A 14,942-nucleotide genomic window follows, 5' to 3' on the forward strand; every position below is an offset into this window, starting at 1 on the left:
TTTCAAAACACTGAAGCAGAAAACTTTGTGAGAACCAAAATTTGTGTCAGTCTAAAAACGTTTGGCCATAGCTGTACAATAACAGTCATACAGTACCAAAATAATAAAGCTATACAATGCTAAAATAATATAACCAGGCAGTACTCAAATAATAGAGCCATAGTGTTCTGATAATAGTCACATAGTGCCCAAATAATAAAGCCATAAAATGCTGTAATAATATACAATGCCTCAATAATAAAGTTATACCATGTCCTAATAATAGAGCCATACTGTGTCCAAATCAAAGTCTTTCAAGATTGACAGAGATAGATAGATAGATAGCCAGCTAGATAGATATGTGATGGATAGATAGATAGATGGATAGATAGATAGATAGCAGATAGATATGTGATAGATGAATACATATGTGATAGAGAGATATGAGATAGAAAAAATAGATAGATATGTGACAGATGGATAGATATGAGATAGATAGATAGATCGATAGATATGTGATTGATGGATGAATATGAGATAGATGTATAGATATGAGATAGATAGATATGTGATAGATAGATAGATGTGAGATGGATAGATATGAAATGGATAGATAAATAGATATGAGATTGATAAATAGATATGAGATAGATATGAAATGGATGGATGGATAGATAGATAGATAGATAAGGGATAGACATGAGTAGATAGATATGAGATAGATAGACATGGGATAGATATGAGATAGACAGATATGTGATCGATAGATAGATATGAGATAAATAGATAGATAGATATGAGATAAATAGATAGATAAGGGATAGATATGAGTTAGACAGATATGTGATAGATATGAGATAGATAGGACCTGTCTGTCACTATAGTTTTGATGTATCATGGCAATACATAGAGCTCGCGGTATAAGTGGTTAGCAGTCACATTTGCTTTTCATAATGTTTCACAAGCTCAATATTCCTCATTTGTCTGTGTGTAACATATGATATACCTGATTTATGCAAAAAGCATTGAGTTTTAATAAGAACTGCAGCGAACATTCCAAAAGTAATTTACAAGTATCACAAATGGGGTGATATCCTATTTCCACCGTCTGTAGCTGAATGTATCCATTAAAAGTTCTTATTAACCTGGATTATTTGTGTCAGCCTGACGCTCCGGTTGAATTTCTGCAGGAAACACGCATTGCAGTGATAGGTTTCTATTCACATGCAAGTTTAAGTGATTTAAATCAAGCACCATTTCAATAATGCAATACAGAATGGTTTTCTACAGATCGGCTTTGTGGAAAAAGGTTCTCAGTTTCAATTTACAAGCTGTCAGGATATTAGGGACAGAACGGGCATGGATATTTGGAGTCTTGTTTGTTAAGACCCCTGTCAATGCTTCTGCATAAAGTAGTAAATTAGGTATTGCCTACAGCTGGAATACAGATCAGGATTATTCTCCTTCCAAAGAAAATGTACAAAAAATCTACTTTTAATTAAAAAAAAAATTAAGATAGTAAAAATGTGAAGATTTATGGCATTTTGGCCTATATTTCTTAAAGGGGTTGTTTTGGGAGTCCTACTATGAGCCAAAATAGACAGAGCCGTTACGTAAGAACCGTCCATGTATTACATGGACAGCTACTCATCTGTGTGGCCCTATTGGGTGCCAATGGTGCTGGGAGTTGGATCAGCGTCTCCATTGTGAAATGGTCTCAAAGGGATTGCCTAGGGAGGCTAAATACGTATGTAGACCTGCAGTGTCCACTTGTAACCCGGTTATGAGATCAGGATACATTGTATGACTTTTCAGCTCTTCTTATCTAAGCCAAGCCCCTTCTCTGTTACAACCACAGACACAGAAGAGGGCTGGCTTAGTTATTAAAATGAGATGAACAGCCAATCCCCTGGGTGCTCTTACAGGCACAGAAAGAAGGGGCCATAGGACGTGACCTGGTGTCAGAACTGGACAGGAGGAGGAGGTTCTGACCCCACATGTCCGTGTAACTATTTAGTCTCCCTAGATAACCCCTTTATTTCATTAAAATGTTTGTGAAGGCCTAAAGACACCTTTACATGGGCTAATAGCTGGCCGAATAATCACTCAAATGAGCAAATTCGGGTGACTGTTGGCCCATATATTGTACATATAACCTCTGACAGGGCACTGAGCGGAACGACTGCTGAACGGCTTCTCACTTCGTGTAAACCGTATTCGCTTAATATGTTAGCAACTTCCTGCTTACAGTGAATTGACATGGTCAGCTGGAACGATCCCCGATCCCCTCTGTCTCCATTCACTTGAACGATTATCGCTCCTGTGTTTTATACTTCTGCCCCTGTCATACCATGTTAAGGTAAATTTCCTCCATGGATTTGTGGCAAATCGGTGGTGAACAATTGTCTAAAAAAGTTATGTTTGTCATTTAGCTTTTTCAGCACCCTCCCTAAATTTTCCACATCTCTACATAATCTACCCATCCATATGCCCCCAGATAATACCAATAAAACTCTTGATACTCCACAAAGTAATATCTTCCCCTTTTGTGCCCCCTACAGCCCCCCATCGCAATCACCACTTTTATTTCTCTCTACACAGTAAAAAATACCCTTTATGCCCTCACTCAATAATAGTGTCCCCTCTATGCCCCCACTTAGTTGGGTTGTACAGGAGACATTACTAAGTAATAATGCCCCCCTTTATACTCCCACTTCAGTAATATTGGGCTCTTTGCTCCTAACTTAGTAATACTGTCTTCTGTAAACCCCTAATTTAATAATGCCCTCCATATGCTCTTACTTTAGTAATATTGACTTCTTTGCCCCACTTCATTAATAATGCAGCAATTTTAACAATAATGCCCCCGCTTTAGTAAAACTGCCCCCTATATGCTCCTAGTTTATTAATAATGCCCCCATATGCTCGTAATTTAGTAATACTGTCCACTTTGCCTCCACTTTAGTAATAATGCTCCCTGCATGCCCCCATTGAGTGAGTTTATGGCCCCATTATGCCCTCACTTTATTAATGATACTCGCTATCATGCTGTGGGAAAAAAACTTCCTGTACTCACCTGTGTCACTGCCCTCACCTCTCCGGTTTTCTCCAGTGTGAGGCCCCCTCACTTTCTGGCAGCTGCTCACATTTTCCAAGCACGTAATGGCTGTAGTAATCCCTGGTACATTGGTACTGATAGCTGAGGCGGGGATTGGACACAACAGTCACATGTTTTGAAGGCAAGTAAGTGGCTGCTGGAAAGCAAGGGAAGTCCGCATCGGAGGGAACCAGAGTGGCCGGGGAGCAACATAGGTGAGTATATGCTGTTTTTTTTCTTTACTATCTTCCCTTTTTATAGTACACGTATTCTCAGGGAGGCCCCATTTGAGAAGTGGGTCCTGTAACAGTCACTATAGCTTCCATGGCAGTAGCTACGCCCCTGGGAAAACTATTTTAGGTCTAAGTCACTTATCTCTATACATCCCATAAACTAAATGTGGCGTCAGGTAGGGACCATATTCCATAATGGATTAGATAGGTCTCCAAGAAATATTTTTATGAAGGGACCTCCACCAAATGCGCTGACTAGACTATATTCTCACAAAACAGTTACCTCAGTTCTATGCAAGTACTTGCTATTATGAATAAATGACGACAATTTTCATGTTAGGTCTTATTGTCTCTTTCATTGTTTTTGCTTCCACAGCCCCAGATGCTCCATATACACACTGGAAGCAAACTGTCTTCTACTTGGAAGATTACCTAACTGTACGGAGAGGAGAAGAACTTTTTGGAACTATATCTATGAAACCAAATGCTAACAACATTGTAAGTTGTGTTCTTGTCTACCGCTATTTCTTTAAATCAAAGTCTGCCATAGAAGCAATTATTGTAGCTTGATGGGACCTATAGAGTGGATAGAGGTTCCAGGAAATGTTTGCCCCATGCATCATCGTATTTGAGTTCTTAGGGCCACGAAAAAGATTTTGAAGGCTGCCCTCTATCTATACAAAACATGTGCACATCCAATCTTAGTAGTATCACACAGCACATGTCATCAATAAGACCTAATAGGATATTTGTCATAAACTCTTTTAGAAATAGACCCTAATGGTAAGTCATTGACTCCAAAGTCAACTCCAAACTGGAATGCCTTTTGATGGACACTAGAGGCCCTGTTGTCTGAGCCCAGAACCAGTGGAAGGTCCTTTGGTGGGCCAGTCCAATCCTGACATGTTTGTTCCTCACGAGCAGTGGGAAACTGTGCGAGTCTTCCCCTTTTTGTAGGCACCAAGCAAAGGAAGGATTCAGCCATTTTTCAAGACACTATGGTGACATTAAAGAAGTTCTCTTAAAGCAGTTCCCCATTTTGGACAATCCGTATTAGAAGGGTTCCCTTGACAAAAAGTTAAAGGGGTTTTCCAGGAAATACTATTGATGACCTATCATCAGGATAGGTCATTAATAGTTGATTGGCTGGGGTCTGTCGCTCAGGACCCTGATTAATCAGCTGAGCGGGCCTCTGTGCCGACCTTCGTGTAGTGGTCGGCGCTTGTAACTGCAGGCACGACTCTCATTAAAATGGGAGTCCTGCCTGCAGTTACAAGCGCCAGCCACTATAAGGAGGTCGGCGCGAGGCTCTGTGTTATTGTGGCACTGACAGCATGTGCCCGCTCAGCTGATTGGTCTGTGTCAACTATTTATTGACCCCAACTAATAGGTTATCAATAGTATATCACTGGAAAACCCATGGGTGCACAGCCATCAGCTATAATCTGCAAGAAAACGTTGCAGCGCCACCACAGGGGAAATTAAGCATTACATAGAGATTACATTACGAGAGACACTCTTTGTAGCCACTCTCCACTCTGACCAAGAAATGAGACCCCAGAGCAGAGAATAGAGATGAGCGAGCATACTCGCTGAGGGCAATTGCTCGATCGAGCATTGCCCTTAGCGAGTACCTGCCCGCTCGGCAGAGAAGGTTCGGCTGCCGGCGGGGGAGAGCGGGGAGGAACGGAGGGCAGATCTCTCCCTCTCTCCCCCGCTCCCCCCTGCTCATGGCCGCAACTCACCTGTCGCCCGCGCCGGCAGCCGAACCTTCTCTGCTGAGTGGGGAGATACTCGCTAAGGACAATACTCGATCGAGCAATTGTCCTTAGCGAGTATGCTCGCTCATCTCTAGCGGAGAACCTTCTGCTACCGTATTAACTGAGAATTCCTTAATAGCTTCCATTTAAATAGGTGTTCGACCCCTTTAACCATGAGGGGTACGATTATTAGTTCTGTGTATGCCCCACTTCTGAGGCTGCAGTTCTTCTCCCTCTCAGCTGTAAGTATGGAAAAAGAAATGATCACTTGGAAAAACCTGTCATCATTGCAGCATGTTGCTACTGATCAGTATGCAGGATGCAGCGAGCGTGGTTCCTGGCTGCCGGCATTGCCTCCCTCCTATTGCGCTTCCTCTACATATGCTAATACACCTCATTTGTCAGGCTGATCTCTAACAAGAAGGAATGATGTTATTTTTACAGCATTTCTAATTGCTCACTGTCAGATGCTCCCGTATACAGGATAATGCCGCTGTAATAATAGGAAGACCACGGACTTCACAGCTTTGATTTGCTCTACAGGAAATCCATTGATAAAACAGGACGCTGACGCAATGTGAAAATGTATTTTTTTCAGAAATGGGCAACATTTTAGTCTTTGGAGCAGATATAGGAATAGCATCATAGGATGTATATAGAGCCTTGGGGTCAGTAAGCCCCTGGTAAAGGCACATCCTGGTATGATATAACATTACTTCTGGTGATAAATCCTCCCGATTCCTTTAGCCCTTTAAGGGTGCCACCCCTTTTTTTTTTTTAGTTTTCAGTTTTTCTTCCCATCGACCAGTTGTCTGATAAAAAAAGACAGATAACAAAAACCCCGCGCTCCTAAATGTGTGGGTAGGTAATCAGTAGAGATACCAGCTGTGCCAAATATGTTTGTTTTTTTAAATTATAAATACAGGAAAAAATAATTTTTCCAACCTTTTTAGTCCCCCTAGGGAACTTGAACTTACGATCGTTTGATTGCTCCTGCAGTATAATGTAATACCATAATACTACATTATACTGCAATCTGACAGGCAGAGCCTTCACAACACCCCAGGCAACTGAATGGCAGCTGAATGTTCTCTTGACATTAGTGCTCACATCCTGAACGCAATAATGCCAAGAGTTCAAGAACGTGACGATACAGCCTCTCATTGGCTTGCAGCAGTCACATGACTTCCTGTGACATTATCTGTCCCAACAAACCCTGGGACTGCAGCGGGCTGCAGCACTGAATCCCGGAGGCCTTGGACAGGTAAGTAGAGCTCTGTTTATTATTTTCACACAGGGGGTCCTATTAAGAAGGGGGTTGTCCACTAACTGGACAACTCCTTTAACAGCCATGATCAGCATTAACACTGATCACAGCTGTTGCGGGAGGGTGTTCGCTGTGAGAAACAGCCAGCATCTGCATTGTATGGAGCGGGATCAGCTCCGAATCCCCCTCTATACAAACCCCAAACATTCAGTGTCGTTAAGGGGTTCAAGGGGGTTTTGAGATTAGAAGAGGAGTCTAGAAACCAGTGGGGAGTGTTGTTGTCCTGTTCATCTTGCAACTTAAAATGGCAAATATCATGACTGCTATGAACTGTACATGAAATCATTGACCCTCCCAATATCCCAGTATGCTCCAATTCATGATGGTCAAGGTCATTAGGGTTCATTTAACCAATTTGCCCACTGCTATCCATTTGCGATAAAGTGTGGAAATATTGTATGTTATCAGAGCACATGGATGTCTTAGTAGACCGAAAACAGAGCAGACCCATCCAAGCATGCAGTACAAGGTCAGCCATTCATATAAATAACCTTCATGGAATTCTACAGACTTGGCTTCCCTTGCTACATGTTGGAGTGATGCCGCTGCATTCCTCCAGCTGCTGGGTATATCATCTTGTCCACTATGCCAAAACCACAGCGATAACAGCAGATCCTTGGGGGTAGCGTCGCCAACCTCCATATGAAAACGGTCCATCTTAATGAGATGAGATGTATTGTTGAGGCTTTAGCCACCCTCCTATATTACAGGGCCCACCAACAATGTCACTGGGGAGACTTAGATCAACAATATTAGATGTTCACATCTGATCCCAATATTTCCCTATCAAACATAATGGGCACCAAAAATGTCCACAACTGCCCCCTGCATTTCTCTGTGGGTTCTAGAGACCTACGAATGGTGTTAATGAAGCATAAGGTTAGTTCACCAACAGTTGTATGTGGCTGCCTTTAGATTTATTAACCCCTTTCACCTATGGACAGCATATAATGGCAGTTAACACTGTTCTTCACAATGCTGGGCTCCAATCTGACCGAGGGCAACATCTGCATGGAGTTTGCATGTTCTCTCCATGTCTGCATGACTTTCCTCCAGGTTCTCCTTCTTCTTCTAAAACATCCAGATAGGTCAAAGGGGCTGTCCAGCTTTAAACTATTGATGGCTTATACTCATAGGCCACCAATAGTAGATGAACAAGGAAACAGCACATGCTAGCCAGGCCAATGCTCCTGTGTATGGAGCTAACTTATGAAGGAAGCAGACAGCCCCGTTCCCACTGCAGGTGCCCAGCCTTGTATCACAGGCAAAGTTCCCATTGAAGTGAATGGGAGCTGTGCCTGTAATACCAAGCTTAGCCACTGGTAACAGAGCTGACTGCGTCATGCAGAAACCGGCTACATGCACAAGTTCACTGGTACAGCAAAGAGGTGATTGGCGGGGGTTCTGAGTGTCAAACCCCCGCTGATCTACTATTAGTGGTTAGACCAACTATAGTTGGATAACCTCTTAAACTGCATATGAAGCTATTGCCACCTTGAACGTCATGGCACACTACGGCGATACCAAAGCACGCCTATGCTGTTCTTGTAGTGTCAGCTATTCCAAATGAATGAAAATGGCTACAAAGCTCTGTGTTGCCCTATGCTATTAACATAGTGTGCTGACGATCACAGTGTTTAATGTTACATTTGTCCCAGATAGTTTGATGAGCTATGACCCGTTAAAGGGGTTGTCCCGCGGCAGCAAGTGGGTCTATACACTTCTATATGGCCATATTAATGCACTTTGTAATGTACATTGTGCATTAATTATGAGCCATACAGAAGTTATAAAAAGTTTTTTACTTACCTGCTCCGTTGCTGGCGTCCTCGTCTCCATGGTGCCGACTAATTTTCGCCCTCCGATGGCCAAATTAGCCGCGCTTGCGCAGTCCGGGTCTTCTGCTCTCTTCAATGGAGCCGCTCGTGCAGAATGCAGGCTCCGTGTAGCTCCGCCCCGTCACGTGCCGATTCCAGCCAATCAGGAGGCTGGAATCGGCAATGGACCGCACAGAAGAGCTGCGGTCCACGGAGGAAGAGGATTCCGGCGGCCATCTTCACAGGTAAGTATAGAAGTCACCGGAGCGCGGGGATTAAGGTAAGCGCTCCGGTAAGCTTTCTGTACGTCCCTACATCGGGGTTGTCTCGCGCCGAACGGGGGGGGGGGGGGGGGTTGAAAAAAAAAAACCCCGTTTCGGCGCGGGACAACCCCTTTAAGGACCAGAAATTTCTCAAATTTTCCTTTTCATTTTTTTCATCGCCGCCGTTTAAGAGCTACAACTTTTTTCATTCCTCTCAACGTGGCCGTATGAGGGTGCTTTTTTTTGACGAGACATTTTTTATTTTTAATAGAACTATTTAATGTACCTTATAATGTACTGAAAACCATTTTCAATGTTTTAAGTGCGTTATCAGAAAAAAAACAGAATTGCACCATTGTTTTTGTTTTTGTTTTTGCAATGTGCATGGTGCAGCAAAAAGGACATAAACTTAACATTACCTTAATTCTGCGGGTCTACTAATGTGGCAGTACCGAATTTCTCCTGTTTTTTGAAAGGTATTACTACTGGTAAAAAATAAAATAACTTAAAAAAAATTTGCTTCTGTCACCATATTCTGAGGCCCGTAACTTTTTTATTTTTCTGTCATGTGGCTGTGTGAGGGCTTGTTTTTTTTGTGGAGCAACTTGTAGTTTTTATTGGCACTATTTTGGTGTACATATGATTTTTTGGACTGCTTGTTGTTCAGTTTTTTTTAGAGATGGTCTGCCCCCCCAAAAAAGCAATTCTGGCATTATGTACTTTTTTTCTTATAACATTCAGTGTATAGGACAAATAATATATATATTTTAGTAGTTTGGACTTTCCTGGATGCTTCGATAAGAATTATGCATTTAAGTATATTTTTCACATAAATAGGTAAAGGTGTTTTTTTTATATATATATATTTCAAAATGTTAACTTACTTTTATGTTTTTGATTTTAGTCCCCATATGGAACCTGCACTTGTATTAGTTCAATATGTCAGTATTGCAGTATATTGTATTTTTAACGATAGTCCAAGACCTGCCACAGGTAGAGCTTAAAAGATTACAACACATGGTAGACCAGGGAACCTTCACAAGGCTCAAAAGTGCCATGTGAACCCTTGGGCACCCTGCAATTGTGTTGTATGGGGGGATGCAATGGGGCGCTACAGGGGGCTTCCTGCTTTGACAGCAGCATCTAAACAGTTTTACATTAACAGTTGCAGGTGGGTGTCAGAAACATCTATCACCTGCTGGAAATGGAGCAGTCTTGGCTTGGCTTTCGAGTCTGCTCCATATACCACCTGTGACCACCCACCATATATGTACGGTCAGTGGTCCTTAAGAGGTTAAATAGTGATCCTCATGTGATATAGGTACTGACGTGAGGGATGATTTTCGTGCAGTACTGTGGAATAGGTTGGTGCTATATACAGTAAGTACCTGAAGATGAATCATTAATAAACATGTCACATGACTCAGTAGAGCGCCCCTCCCGACTCCCTACAAGTCCATACTGCATAACTTTGTATGGTGCTTCCGTTAGGCACTGTAATACGATGTGCAAAGGAACCTGCCATGGAGGTACAATATGGGCCCATGTCAGGGGGCGCAGAGGTAGCAGTGGCCCCCCAGAGCCTAAGGGGGACTCAAAGAACCCCCTACCATACAAATGTTTTTGCATTGGGGCCTGGGTAATTCAAGTTAATCAAACGATGAATGCCATATTACAGATCTCTATTGTCTTTGAGGTCTCAGCCTTATTTTTTTTTAATAGCGACCATTCACTGATATAGCTGTGGCAGCTAAGTGGTTAAATACAGCGGCTAATTTAATATCTCCGCTATTCATTACAGCGTGATCTGGATTTCACGGTAGAATTGGATTTCAAAGGCCAGCTGTGTGAAGCCTCCATATCTCACGATTATAAAATGCGTTAGAACAAGAGCCCGAGTCTCATTAACCCTCTACCTGCCATACTTGAAGCCGCCGGTACTTCTGAAGAAAGAAATCGGTCACTGGAAAAAAGTCAGTTCAGCTTCATGACGAGAGGAGATGATGAATTAAAAAAAAGAAAAACCATGCAATGAGTTCTTGATGTTGTTGGAATAACTAATAAATGCAATGAACAAATATTCAGTGTTTTCGGTTAATTGTAAGGTGATGAGAATGTCTGGTATTGAGATCGATGCTTGTACTATGGCAATAAAGTGATGTGTAATATGAAACGGTCTAAGCTCTATGTGGGGGTTAAAACAAGGGGGGGGGGGTAGGATTGCATAAGCGTTCATTGCATTGCTCAGTGTGCAAAGAGCGCCCTCCAGCACAGATTTTGGGAATTGCAGGAGGACAGAAAACAAGCACACAACATACTTCATATATTACAGTGTAATATCATTCGTTCTCGATCATTTGACTCATTGGTGGTTGCAGTAGGAGAGGTCGATTCAATGACAGTTGGCTGGTGTATGGAGTCCAGTGCAGTTTTCTATTATATTGGCCTTTGAGCTTGCAAAAAGAAGTTATGACCGAGCCAAAGGATAGAGAATAGCAAGCTGATCTGTAAAGGGGTCCAACAGCTTGAATCCCCATGATCATGAGATTAGGGGTTCCGGAATGAATGGAGCAGCTGTTGAGCATGCACGCTACTCTATTCCTTTAAATGGGACTGACGGAAATAGCTGATCACTTGAACTCCGTTATCTCCAGCAGTGCCATTGAGATGAATGAGGTGCATGTCCTTTGCTTCATTTATGTGGGAACCTTCAGGACCGCTGATCTCATGATTGTCCCATCAGTCAGATCCCCACTGATCAGCTTGTTAGTCCCCATCCTTTGTCTTGGAGATAAGTTCTGCCATATTATGGTCATGTGAAACGCTCTTTAGGTCTCGGTCAGACAAGCGGGTTTTGTAGAAGTGCAAAATGAACGCATCTAAAAGAACCAATGGGTTCCCGTAGATTCAATCGTATGCGAGGAATTAAGAGGCGAAAAACTGTGTGCACCTATTGACTCCTATGGGAGCAGGAGTTAATGGAATAGATTCCCCGCAGCTTACAGCAGGATATATAAAATGTGCTGCCCAGAAGGCACGAACAGGCTTTTACAAGGGAACATTTAAAAGGTGCTTTGGAGCAGCACCTTTTAAATATCCCACTGTAAACTGTGGGGTACTCCTCCTGCCCCCTTGCTGGGCAATTCCCCAGCAGCAGGGGCAGTAGGGGACTACCTCTACCTCTCTCCCCAAGGTAATTCCCTGTAGTGTGGAGAAAGAGGGGTTAAGGGGCTTTCCCCAGGGCTTCCCTCAAGAGTGTGGGAGGGGGCAGGGCTAGAAGGATTCTCCTCTAGCCCCGCCTCATCTATGGTGAATCTCTGAGGGAAGCCCTTTAGTCGTGCCCCCTCTCTCTGCGCTATGGGGATCTCCCTCGGGAATTGCCATAGCAGGGAGAGACAGTACAGGACTATGGAGAGAGCAGAGGTATGGGGGATTAATTCCCCATAGCAGGAAAAGAGCACGGCGCTATGGGGGATTTACCCATAGTCCTGCTCTGTCTCCCCCTGCTATGGCGAAACCCTCCATACCTCCGCTCTCTCCCCCTGCTATGGGGAAATCCCAAAGCCATGCAGGACTTCTTCACTCTCTTCCTGGAGCTGCTGCGCATATGAAACATTGCCCGTTCATGCGTTTTCAACATATGCTAGAGGCACATTTTTTCTGACCACACCCTAACATTGACTTTTATTAGATTGTGACTCAAACAGTGAGTCAACTCCAATTTATACCATCCCTCTGATACGTACCCTATATCAAATAGGCACATTTCCCCACTTTACAGCTATAGATTTTAGGTAGCTCTAGGAAATGTTGGGTCTAGAATAACATATAAGATCTGTCCAGTGTGGTAAAACACCATGCAGAAAAGCAGTTTATTGCAGACTAAGGGGTTATTCCCATCTTCTAAAGTGGCATATTGCCAGGAATGATACAACACAACTTTTTGGTCAGTGGGGGTGCAACCTCTGGGAATACCATTGATCCTGAGAATAAAGGGACCGCAGCGCTAATGTAGTACTGTTGCCCCTTTTAGAACATTTTTATTTTCTCATAGTAGATTCTTTTATGCTATTGTCTTGATATGAACATGGGGGCAGCCAGCGTGCAACAGAGATAATCTATAGAGTAGCCTTTAGTGATATGTTTAACAGCAGAAATGATGAGCCATTGACTTTTATGGGAGTCTGTTCTAAACATGCTGTGAAGAGGTCACTGTGCAGGGTGGTGGAGGAGGTACTCTGTGACCATCATGTATTACGAATAATGGATCCGTGCTATCTATATATAGGTGTCACATTTCATTGTAATCCTACTTCTAATGATAATGAGATGACTGCTGAATAGTTTTCTCAATAGAACAAAAAGTGTCAGACTAATATTAGGCTTAGTGGTCAGGTGTTTTATATTATGTATCTACTAAAAGCTATACGCATACAAAAGTGGAACATAATTTATTTGCACATGTAGAATAAAACAATAAAATAAAATTAGGAACAACTGATATTTCACATTTATGACAATCGAAAACGAAACACCATAAAATACTTACATTTAATCATTTTTACATGTTTTGTTATCATCATAGTGATTTATGAAAAATACAGAACTTGCAGTAGAAGTTGTGCTGCATTCATCAAGGGTTGAAGCAAATATGTTACAGTGCCAAAGAAATGTAATTTAAAGCTTCTGGACACATTTTACATATAGATAGAATCTATATTAACATTTTCTGCTTTACTTATCTTGTGCTGATCTTGAGTAACAGCATTTGTTGTAAGGACAACACGTCCCAGAAAGTATATCAGCAAAATATTCCACCACGGAATGTAAAATTACCTCCTTCGCTAACTTGTACCGCAAGAGAATTTACAACGAACCCTTAGAACTACCCAAAATGACCAAGGAATTTGAAATTAATAGAAAACTATTTACCAGTGGTGAAGCCCTGATGCAAAACGTGAGCTGGGCCCCCCCACTCTATCTGTATCTGTACCTGTACCCATACCTAAACCATGCTGCACAGAGACATAACTTGAAGCTTCTGGGCCCCAATGCAAAACCTGTAACAGGGCCCCCAACTATAATGCTTTATTCATAGTACTGGGCTCCCTATATGGAGAAGAGAGGCCTTATGGGCCCCCTAAGGCTCCTGGGCCCAGGTGCAACCGCATCCCCTGCACCCTCTATAGTTACACCCCTGCCTCAGGACATGAAACAACTGTTGTGGTATGTCAAACTTTTTACTCAAACCGACATGTGCCTGGTAAAATTCAAAAAGCTAGTCCAACCTTACAGCCCACAGGGTCCAGGAGCCGGATGCCAAAGCAATCAGCTAACACCTGGTGTGGTCCGCCATCCCGTCACACAGCCATGTATTGTCTTGTAACCGTTAGGAGGATACCTCTTTTGCAATCCGGCAGCGCATACCAGTCGAGAGACATCTTCTCAACATTCTAAGAAGTTCCAGGTCTGCTTTATAGTCTCATCAGTAGACGTTTTCAACACATCCAACTCTTTGCATCTTCTGACACTCCACAAACTTTCTTATACTTGCCAAATGCTGACCTCTTATACCCTCACAAATAGCTCTTCCCAGGGGGTGGGCCTAGCAGCTCCAATTCATCCCTATGAACATTTGCCTTGCCCCAGTACAGTGACCAGTTATTTCAACATTTTACATGATCAGCATACAGCGTTAGAAGCCAACTAACACAGAAAATCATCCCACACCCGTCAGTACCTGCTACAAATAAATAGTAGTAAACATTTTGAAACAGTTTCAAGTTTGACCCCTGTGCCCAATTAACTACAACTAGGGGGAAGCTATGCCATCAATCCTCTACAAGCCTATTTTATGTGAAGCACAGGATCCCAATTTTTTATAAAACCAAGCCCCACCCCTGAGGTGCTGCTGAGCTGAATTCAGCTTACTTTAGAACCCAGTATAACTGTAGAAGTATTATGTCCTAGTACACAATAGAATGAAGCCAAGCAAAACTAGCCTAAGGTCATGTATCCACTAGGTTACTCATCCTTTAGAAAGCTCAATGAAGATTATTCGGCTCTCCATTCTGGGACATTCAGCTCGCTCTAAGACATTTATGTCCAATGGCATATGAACAAGTGATACCATTTTAGTATAACACTTTTAAGAACAACCCAACCGTTTTGTCCAGGAGACAGAGTTTAGAAATTCCTGAATCATCAGATTTTAGATGAAACTGGCATTTCAGTGTCTGCCTGGTAGAAGAATGGTCAGAAACCAGCCATTTTCCCCAGTGACCCACTTGTCAATGGCATATCATATGGGTATTCTATAAATCTGGGATTACACCTTTAGGACATCTGGCCTCAATTTTAATGCAACATTTATTTTCAAAGCAGCATAATTAAGACTGAAATAAAATATGTACAAAACATCCAAAGATTAAGTAAAATAATTGGATTATTTGAGGTGCTTAAAGTG

The 14,942-nt window shown here is 42.5% G+C and overlaps 1 protein-coding gene across 1 annotated transcript in view; it reads left to right on the forward strand.

Moving 5' to 3' along the window:
* Positions 1 to 10,525, forward strand: part of LOC136610345 (protein arginine N-methyltransferase 8) — a 142,939-nt gene extending 132,414 nt beyond the window's left edge. The window contains exons 9-10 of the mRNA XM_066589578.1: positions 3,686 to 3,807; positions 10,278 to 10,525. Of these exons, the coding sequence (XP_066445675.1) occupies positions 3,686 to 3,807; positions 10,278 to 10,361 (206 nt within the window). The 3' untranslated portion in view covers positions 10,362 to 10,525. The remainder of the gene's footprint in view (positions 1 to 3,685; positions 3,808 to 10,277) is intronic.
* Positions 10,526 to 14,942: the final 4,417 nt, after the last annotated feature.

Source organism: Eleutherodactylus coqui, chromosome 2 (assembly GCF_035609145.1).
Source record: "Eleutherodactylus coqui strain aEleCoq1 chromosome 2, aEleCoq1.hap1, whole genome shotgun sequence".
In the NCBI taxonomy this organism is placed as follows: domain Eukaryota; kingdom Metazoa; phylum Chordata; class Amphibia; order Anura; family Eleutherodactylidae; genus Eleutherodactylus; species Eleutherodactylus coqui.